Source organism: Micropterus dolomieu, linkage group LG07 (assembly GCF_021292245.1).
Source record: "Micropterus dolomieu isolate WLL.071019.BEF.003 ecotype Adirondacks linkage group LG07, ASM2129224v1, whole genome shotgun sequence".
NCBI classification, from domain to species: domain Eukaryota; kingdom Metazoa; phylum Chordata; class Actinopteri; order Centrarchiformes; family Centrarchidae; genus Micropterus; species Micropterus dolomieu.
Window position 1 is genome coordinate 32,240,079 of NC_060156.1, and position 9,572 is coordinate 32,249,650.

At 46.8% G+C, this 9,572-nt stretch overlaps 2 protein-coding genes across 2 annotated transcripts in view; one reads left to right on the forward strand and one right to left on the reverse strand.

Moving 5' to 3' along the window:
- The first annotated feature begins 864 nt into the window (after positions 1 to 864).
- Positions 865 to 1,615, forward strand: LOC123974286 (mitogen-activated protein kinase-binding protein 1-like). Its single transcript, XM_046054884.1, has 2 exons — positions 865 to 1,200; positions 1,321 to 1,615. The coding sequence occupies exons 1-2, from the start codon at positions 1,037 to 1,039 to the stop codon at positions 1,607 to 1,609; spliced, it is 453 nt and encodes a 150-aa protein (XP_045910840.1). The 5' UTR covers positions 865 to 1,036; the 3' UTR covers positions 1,610 to 1,615.
- A 621-nt stretch (positions 1,616 to 2,236) lies between these two features.
- Positions 2,237 to 9,572, reverse strand: part of LOC123973347 (tyrosine-protein kinase receptor TYRO3-like) — a 25,542-nt gene continuing 18,206 nt past the window's right edge. Inside the window, exon 11 of the mRNA XM_046053285.1 lies at positions 2,237 to 2,268. Within this exon, the coding sequence (XP_045909241.1) occupies positions 2,237 to 2,268 (32 nt within the window). The remainder of the gene's footprint in view (positions 2,269 to 9,572) is intronic.

Below are 9,572 nucleotides of genomic sequence, written 5' to 3' on the forward strand. Positions count from 1 at the left end.
TCACTTACCCCGACACACCTGCACCCGTACACCTCACTTACCCTGACACACCTGCACCCGTACACCTCACTTACCCCGACACACCTGCACCCGTACACCTCACTTACCCCGACACACCTGCACCCGTACACCTCACTTACCCTGACACACCTGCACCCGTACACCTCACTTACCCCGACACACCTGCACCCGTACACCTCACTTACCCCGACACACCTGCACCCGTACACCTCACTTACCCTGACACACCTGCACCCGTACACCTCACTTACCCCGACACACCTGCACCCGTACACCTCACTTACCCCGACACACCTGCACCCGTACACCTCACTTACCCTGACACACCTGCACCCGTACACCTCACTTACCCCGACACACCTGCACCCGTACACCTCACTTACCCCGACACACCTGCACCCGTACACCTCACTTACCCTGACACACCTGCACCCGTACACCTCACTTACCCCGACACACCTGCACCCGTACACCTCACTTACCCCGACACACCTGCACCCGTACACCTCACTTACCCTGACACACCTGCACCCGTACACCTCACTTACCCCGACACACCTGCACCCGTACACCTCACTTACCCCGACACACCTGCACCCGTACACCTCACTTACCCTGACACACCTGCACCCGTACACCTCACTTACCCCGACACACCTGCACCCGTACACCTCACTTACCCCGACACACCTGCACCCGTACACCTCACTTACCCTGACACACCTGCACCCGTACACCTCACTTACCCCGACACACCTGCACCCGTACACCTCACTTACCCCGACACACCTGCACCCGTACACCTCACTTACCCTGACACACCTGCACCCGTACACCTCACTTACCCCGACACACCTGCACCCGTACACTTCACTTACCCTAACACACCTGCACCCGTACACTTCACTTACCCTGACACACAACTATACTCCTGACGCCTTCCTCACCTCTCTGATCTCTGACCCCACAGGACCTACAGAAGGTCATTTACGTGGACGACAACATAAGCAGCCTCATGGACACTGAGAGCGGTGTCGTCACAGGTGGCAACACTGAGAAGGCGGGGTCATCGGGCTCAGAGGGGCAGCAGACTGACACAAGCAGAGCGGGCATTAGGACCCTGAGGGTCAGTCCTGATGGACAGCACCTGGCCTCTGGAGACCGCATAGGAGTCCTCAGGTGAGCGGGGGCGGGGTTAATAACAAGAAGACATAATGAGCAGCTGAGTCAGTTAAGTCTCCACACACACACACACACACACACACACACTACTGCTGTCTAACACTGTGTGTGTTGCAGGATCCATGATCTGGACAGTATGGAGGAGATCATGAACGTTCAGGCTCACGACTCAGAGATCCTCTGCCTCGAGTTCTCCAAACCTGATACAGGTGAGAAAATACAGAATATAAAACACTGTATAGAAATACTGTTTATTACAAAATATGTAATAAGTTTCACGCACTCAGGACAAAATAGGATTCTGTTATTTGTATTTGATGAGAGTAGCTTCACATTTTGGATCACACCCGCGGGCCGTCGGGTCCTGGCGGCAGCTTTTGGTCTGTGCACACAGCAACTATGTTAGCTTCATACTCATATGATCCACTGTTTGAAAGCTAAAGTCCTCGTGATTCAACCAATGCAAACCATTTCAAGATACGATCACCACAGCGGGTCCAATCAGAGCCTCCATCAGACCAGCCAGTACAAGCAAAAGTGATGCGAATCACCTGTGAAGCCTCACAGTAACTTAATCCACCGATCGATTATATTCCAACAAAAACGGTCTTGTTAAACTGTCAAAGGTCCATTTTGCATTAATTTCCAGGGGGCCCCCAGCAAAAAGAGGAATCATTTATATTTAGTCTGTTCATGGTTTCATCCACTTTCTGTAATCAAACAATTAAAAGCTACACTCCTATCAGAGGGCCACCCTGGGGCCAAATCTTATCAAACGGGGGTCCGTGGTCTAATTTGTGTCAGTGTAGGGGTCCCTGATGTGAAAAGGTTTGAGAACCCCTGGCCTAGGCTAAACCAGAACCAGGGACTGGATGGTCTAAAGGCTGAACCAGCTGATGCAGGACGAGCCGCACAGTTAGCGTTAGCGTGCCGAGTCTCCATCGGTCATGCAGAAAAAATAGTGTTTCAGAGTTGAGCAAACTGTTAAACATTAAACTGTTGGTTACTTTAAAACTCACCTTCATCTGCGTGATCACTGCGAGACGAGAGGGTCTGATCCGTTAACTGGTTACAGATTCATCACGTGACGCAGAGAAAAGCTGAGTCAGTGTTCAGGTGAAGAGTATCTTTAGGAGTTTTTAAATGTGAAAATACTGTAGTTTATTTTGTTACTTAAAATGGTTTGGTACTTTTGTAAAAAGTGCCGGTCTCTCTCAGGAGCAGTTTGGGATCTTCTCTGATCTTTAACACAACTAAACCGCTGCATCTCACAAAACTAGAACATCGTGGAGAAGTTCATGTTCTTCCACAATTTAATTCAAATATTCTAGATTCACATCGAGTGAAATATTTCAGGTTTGTGTTTTGCTCGATGATCCCAGCTCACAGAAATCAAAACTCCAGTATCTCAAAATCTTTGTGAATCTCAGATTTAGACGCTTTTATCCAAAGTGACTTACAATTGCTGGAAATGTTAACGCCTCTGGCAGCTGGCGGTGAAGTGCTTTCTCTAAGTGCTATTCCTGGGCAGTTGGTCGTAAAACAGGCCACCTTTGGCAACAGCCGAGATAAGCCTCTCGGTGCCTGAACTGTTAAAATGACAAAAGAAACTAACCAGAGATTACAAACAGCCTATCGAAACTCTCCTTAAGAGGGGGCAGGAAACCCTAAACTGCCCCCCCACACACACGTAACCATGGCAACTGACCTTGCTCTGTGTTTAATTACCTCTCATCAAAGGGATACTCCTTTTCACGCCCAGGTGAGAAAATCCAGGACACCAGGGACAGCCCTGAACTTCTTTGTGTAAACAGACTGCTGTCTCCAAAGACTCAAAGCATTACCTCGTTTAATTAAATAATCTTTTAGTTACTTGATTACGTTTGCCTCTGTTTGATTAGTTATGTTACCATGTTGTTGCTATCTGTTGTTGATATTATTGCTGAAAAGAATCTAATTAAGTTACTTTTGCAGTGTTTTAATTTTCAGCAAGGTTAATGACATTCCTTCATTTTATGTGTAACCAATGTTTGTTCACAATACTTTCTCACACACCTCCTTTAGAAATGAGGATAAAGAAATGTCATACTATACTCTATTAATTGCCAGCTTGAATTTAAGGTTAAATAACTGAATTTCCCAGTTCCTGAGCAAAGATTGTCTTAGGGTTAATCCAAGCTATCGTCATGTAACCTGAGCTCTCCCAAGTGGACGAAATAAGTATTACATACCATCGTATGAAATGCCGGTAATGTATAAATGTCACTCATGACCAATTATTTGACAATTGTTTCCCTTATCAGGTGCTTAAAACTAAGAACGGTACAACCATTTGACCATTGAGGTTTGATTGTGGGAAAATATTTGATTATAATACGCGCAAACAGATTTTCTTTTCCTTTTTTTTAAGACATATTAAAAGTTTAGAAAGACAGTCCCTCAGGAAACCGGAAACGGCCAATAAGGACTGCCCTCTGGGGAACCACGCCCCAACCAACAAAAGCGCGACACACGAGGTTGTTCGCTCTCTTGTCTCTTGTTCTTCGTGCTCTGTTTTGTTCCTGACGCTTCAACAGCGCTTCGGCACGCGCCCGGCGTGCCCCCTCTCCCGGCAACACCCTAAGAGTTCGGCCCGGCGCAACAAAAGCTTTGTTTCGTTTGAAGCTACACACGCGAAGTGTCGCGACATCAGCTTTTCCCTCTTTTAACAGCAACTTTACTTGCGTTTTATTTTCTTTGGTTTGTTTTGTTAAAAGTTATCAGTCCGTTAAGTTACACTAGTGTAATTCAAGAACAACCAAGTTCTCTTTAAGCTTTATTCGTCGAGCTAACGTCACCGAGGTCAGACCCAGTCACGTGGTCTCGCCAGCGGCAACAAAGGACACCTGAAGAACAGCCGAATTGCGAGACGGAGGACGGCCAACCCTTGAGGGTTTTTCCTTCCTTCCAGACACGGAGAACCCCAGAGAATTCCCTAGCAAAAAGCCAGGAATCGGGCAGCTAGCGTGGGAGCCGTGCAACAGGCCAAGGCAGGCCGCCAACCTACCGTAAGGCAAAACAAAGCATCCTGTGGTCAGTGATGTCCAGTAGTTGTTAATCCATTATATTCAGTCCTTAAACCCCTAGACAAGTTAAACCGAGTTATCTTCTAATTGCATTCATTAGCTGCCGTATGAGTCAAATTCTCCCACAATAGGAACCCCTTCTTATTGTTTAGCCGGTGTTTATTTCTTTAGTGTATTTAACTGCATTTTATATCACCTTAGTTAGCTAATAAATTCACTGTAATCAAGGAATTGTGTGTGTTGCCTATTTCTAAGTCCCTGCCAAGAGAATTTACCCTTCAGATGAGATTGACTGACTGACTTAAGATAATTGAGCCATTATTAACTAATTGATCACTAGTGAATAATTGTATAATTATTAAAATGCTACCCAGAGGTCCGGAGACTTTGGGTTAATAACAACTCTGGTGGTGCCCCGAAACGAGAGATTTATGGATTCATATTTTCTGAATATTAAAATTCATAATTGGGTATTAATTCTCATAAATTTATTAAAAATCATACGTGGCTTTAGACCTGCTTCATGTGCGTGACAGAGAGCTGCAGCCCGATGATGAACAGTTTAATACCACGTTTCGGTGTCATCAATAAATTAACATTAGTTTTCTTATCCATTGCATTTCAAGATAAATGACGCTCGAGACATAACGTTACATTTTAGGACCCGCAGTATCGATAAGCTCGAACCTTATTGGTTTTCGGGTTTTGAGAAATTTTGGAACCGGGTCCTTTTAGAACCGGATCTCGATCCCCATCCCTAATCTTATCCTTTCATTTATTAGCCGATCAGCAGACTCCTAACTGATGATATTTATTTTAGCCCTCTGTGAGTCAAACAGTAAAGCTTTAAATTAAAGTGACAGTCGCAGCATTTACTGTTGCGCACAAACACGCAGCTGATCCCGTTTCCTTAAACCAACAATCAGGATGTTTGTTCAGCCCTCAAACCCCAAAAACTGTTGAAGCCCAGCTGACACGTCCGTCAGGACACAAAGGTTTGTTTCTCCTGCACATTTCTCTTTTCATTCTGTGTGAAGGCGCTCACTGCTGACTGTGTGTTTCACAGTGTGACAGTGTGTGACAGCGCGTGACAGTGTATTACACTGTGTGCCAGTGTGTGCCACTGTGTCACAGTGTGCCAGTGTGTGATAGTGTGTTACAGTGTGTGCCACAGTGTGTGCCAGTGTGTTACAGTGTGACAGTGTGTGATAGTGTGTTACAGTGTGTGCCAGTGTGTGTCACTGTGTCACAGTGTGCCAGTGTGTGATAGTGTGTGCCAGTGCGTGACAGTGTATTACAGTGTGTGCCAGTGTGTTACAATGTGACAGTGTGTGACAGTGTGTGATAGTGTGTTACAGTGTGTGCCACAGTGTGTGCCAGTGTGTGTCACTGTGTCACAGTGTGCCAGTGTGTGATAGTGTGTTACAGTGTGTGCCACAGTGTGTGCCAGTGTGTTACAGTGTGTCACAGTGTGACAGTGTGTGATAGTGTGTGCCAGTGCGTGACAGTGTATTACAGTGTGTGACAGTGTGTTACAGTGTGACAGTGTGTGATAGTGTGTTACAGTGTTACAGTGTGTGCCAGTGTGTGTCACAGTGTTACAGTGTGTGATAGTGTGTTACAGTGTGTGTCACAGTGTTACAGTGTGTGATAGTGTGTTACAGTGTGTGATAGTGTGTTACAGTGTGTGATAGTGTGTTACAGTGTGTGTCACAGTGTGACAGTGTGTGACAGTGTGTGCCAGTGTGTGTCACAGTGTTACAGTGTTACAGCGTGTGATAGTGTGTTACAGTGTGTGATAGTGTGTTACAGTGTGTGATAGTGTGTTACAGTGTGTGCCAGTGTGTGATAGTGTGTTACAGTGTGTGCCAGTGTGTGTCACAGTGTTACAGTGTGTGATAGTGTGTTACAGTGTGTGCCAGTGTGTGCCAGTGTGTGTCACAGTGTGACAGTGTGTGATAGTGTGTGTCAGTGTGACAGTGTGACAGTGTCTGTCACAGTGTGACAGTGTGTGATAGTGTGTTACAGTGTGTGCCAGTGTGTGTCACAGTGTGCCAGTGTGTGCCTGTGTGTGTCACAGAGTGTGTCACAGTGTGATAGTGTGTGCCAGTGTGTGTCACAGTGTGTGCCAGTGTGTGCCAGTGTGTGTCACAGTGTTACAGTGTGTGTCACAGTGTTACAGTGTGTGCCAGTGTGTTACAGTGTGTGCCAGTGTGTGTCACAGTGTGACAGTGTGTGATAGTGTGTTACAGTGTGTGCCAGTGTGTGTCACAGTGTGTCACAGTGTGTGTCACAGTGTGACAGTGTGTGATAGTGTGTGACAGTGTGTGATAGTGTGTGACAGTGTGTCACAGTGTGTGATAGTGTGTGCCAGTGTGTGCCAGTGTGTGATAGTGTGTTACAGTGTGTGCCAGTGTGTGCCAGTGTGTGTCACAGTGTGTGATAGTGTGTGATAGTGTGTTACAGTGTGTGCCAGTGTGTGATAGTGTGTTACAGTGTGTGATAGTGTGTGTCACAGTGTGACAGTGTGTGATAGTGTGTTACAGTGTGTGCCAGTGTGTGCCAGTGTGTGTCACAGTGTGTGACAGTGTGTGCCAGTGTGTGCCAGTGTGTGTCACAGTGTGTGCCAGTGTGTGTCACAGTGTGTGATAGTGTGCTACAGTGTGTGCCAGTGTGTGTCACAGTGTGTGATAGTGTGTGCCAGTGTGTGTCAGTGTGACAGTGTGTGATAGTGTGTGATAGTGTGTTACAGTGTGTGACAGTGTGTGACAGTGTGTGACAGTGTGTCACAGTGTGTGCCAGTGTGTGATAGTGTGTTACAGTGTGTGCCAGTGTGTGTCACAGTGGGACAGTGTGTGATATTGTGTTACAGTGTGTGACAGTGTCTGTCACAGTGTGACAGTGTGTGACAGTGTGTGATAGTGTGTGACAGTGTGTGACAGTGTGTGCCAGTGTGTGCCAGTGTGTGACAGTGTGTGACAGTGTGTGCCAGTGTGTGCCAGTGTGTGATAGTGTGTTACAGTGTGTGCCAGTGTGTGTCACAGTGGGACAGTGTGTGATAGTGTGTTACAGTGTGTGATAGTGTGTTACAGTGTGTGTCACAGTGTGACAGTGTGTGATAGTGTGTTATAGTGTGTTACAGTGTGTGCCAGTGTGTGTCACAGTGGGACAGTGTGTGATAGTGTGTTACAGTGTGTGATAGTGTGTTACAGTGTGTGCCACAGTGTGACAGTGTGTGATAGTGTCTTACAGTGTGTGCCAGTGTGTGTCAGTGTTACAGTGTGTGATAGTGTGTTACAGTGTGTGCCACAGTGTGATAGTGTGTGCCAGTGTGTGTCAGTGTTACAGTGTGTGATATTGTGTTACAGTGTGTGCCAGTGTGTGTCACAGTGTGACAGTGTGTGATAGTGTGTTACAGTGTGTGCCAGTGTGTGTCAGTGTTACAGTGTGTGATAGTGTGTTACAGTGTGTGCCACAGTGTGACAGTGTGTGCCAGTGTGTGTTACAGTGTGTGCCACAGTGTGACAGTGTGTGCCAGTGTGTGTTACAGTGTGTGCCAGTGTGTGTCACAGTGTGCCAGTATGTGTCACAGTGTGACAGTGTGTGATAGTGTGTTACAGTGTGTGATAGTGTATTACAGTGTGTGCCAGTGTGTGTCACAGTGTGCCAGTATGTGTCACAGTGTGACAGTGTGTGACAGTGTGTGATAGTGTGTGATAGTGTGTTACAGTGTGTTACAGTGTGTGCCAGTGTGTGTCACAGTGTTACAGTGTGTGATAGTGTGTTACAGTGTGTGCCAGTGTGTGTCACAGTGTGACAGTGTGTGTCACAGTGTGACAGTGTGTGATAGTGTGTTACAGTGTGTGCCAGTGTGTGTCACAGTGTGTGCCAGTGTGTGTCACAGTGTGCCAGTGTGTTACAGTGTGTGTCACAGTGTGACAGTGTGTGATACTGTGTCACAGTGTGTGCCAGTGTGTTACAGTGTGTGCCAGTGTGTGTCACAGTGTGACAGTGTGTTACAGTGTGTGCCACAGTGTTACAGTGTGTGATATTGTGTTACAGTGTGTTACAGTGTGTGATAGTGTGTTACAGTGTGTGCCACAGTGTGCCAGTGTGTGATAGTGTGTTACAGTGTGTGATAGTGTGTTACAGTGTGTGATAGTGTGTTACAGTGTGTTACAGTGTGTGCCAGTGTGTGTCACAGTGTTAGTGTGATAGTGTGTTACAGTGTGTGCCAGTGTGTGTCACAGTGTTACAGTGTGTGATAGTGTGATAGTGTGTCAGTGTGACAGTGTGTGTCACAGTGTGACAGTGTGTGCCAGTGTGTGTCACAGTGTGACACAGTGTGACAGTGTGTGATAGTGTGTGTCAGTGTGTCACAGTGTGTGTCACAGTGTGACAGTGTGTGATAGTGTGTGACAGTGTGTGACAGTGTGTGCCACAGTGTGACAGTGTGACAGTGTGTCACAGTGTGTCACAGTGTGTGACAGTGTGTGCCAGTGTGTGCCACAGTGTGCCAGTGTGTGTCACAGTGTTACAGTGTGTGATAGTGTGTGACATTGTGTCACAGTGTGTGCCAGTGTGTGCCACAGTGTGACAGTGTGTGCCAGTGTGTGCCACAGTGTGACAGTGTGTGACAGTGTCTGTCACAGTGTGACAGTGTGTGATAGTGTGTGACATTGTGTCACAGTGTGTGACAGTGTGTGATAGTGTGTGTCACAGAGTGTGTCACAGTGTGATAGTGTGTGACAGTGTGTGATAGTGTGTTACAGTGTGTGCCAGTGTGTGTCACAGTGTGACAGTGTGTGATAGTGTGTGATAGTGTGTTACAGTGTGTGCCAGTGTGTGTCACAGTGTGACAGTGTGTGATAGTGTGTGATAGTGTGTTACAGTGTGTGATAGTGTGTTACAGTGTGTGATAGTGTGTCACAGTGTGTGCCAGTGTGTGTCACAGTGTTACAGTGTGTGTCACAGTGTTACAGTGTGTGCCAGTGTGTTACAGTGTGTGCCAGTGTGTGATAGTGTGTTACAGTGTGTTACAGTGTGTGCCAGTGTGTGTCACAGTGTGTCACAGTGTGACAGTGTGTGATAGTGTGTGACAGTGTGTCAGTGTGTGTCACACTGTGACAGTGTGTGATAGTGTGTGACAGTGTGTGATAGTGTGTGCCAGTGTGTGTCACAGTGTGATAGTGTGTGATAGTGTGTTACAGTGTGTGCCAGTGTGTCTCACAGTGTGTGATAGTGTGTGCCAGTGTGTGTCACAGTGTGATAGTGTGTGATAGTGTGTTACAGTGTGTGCCAGTG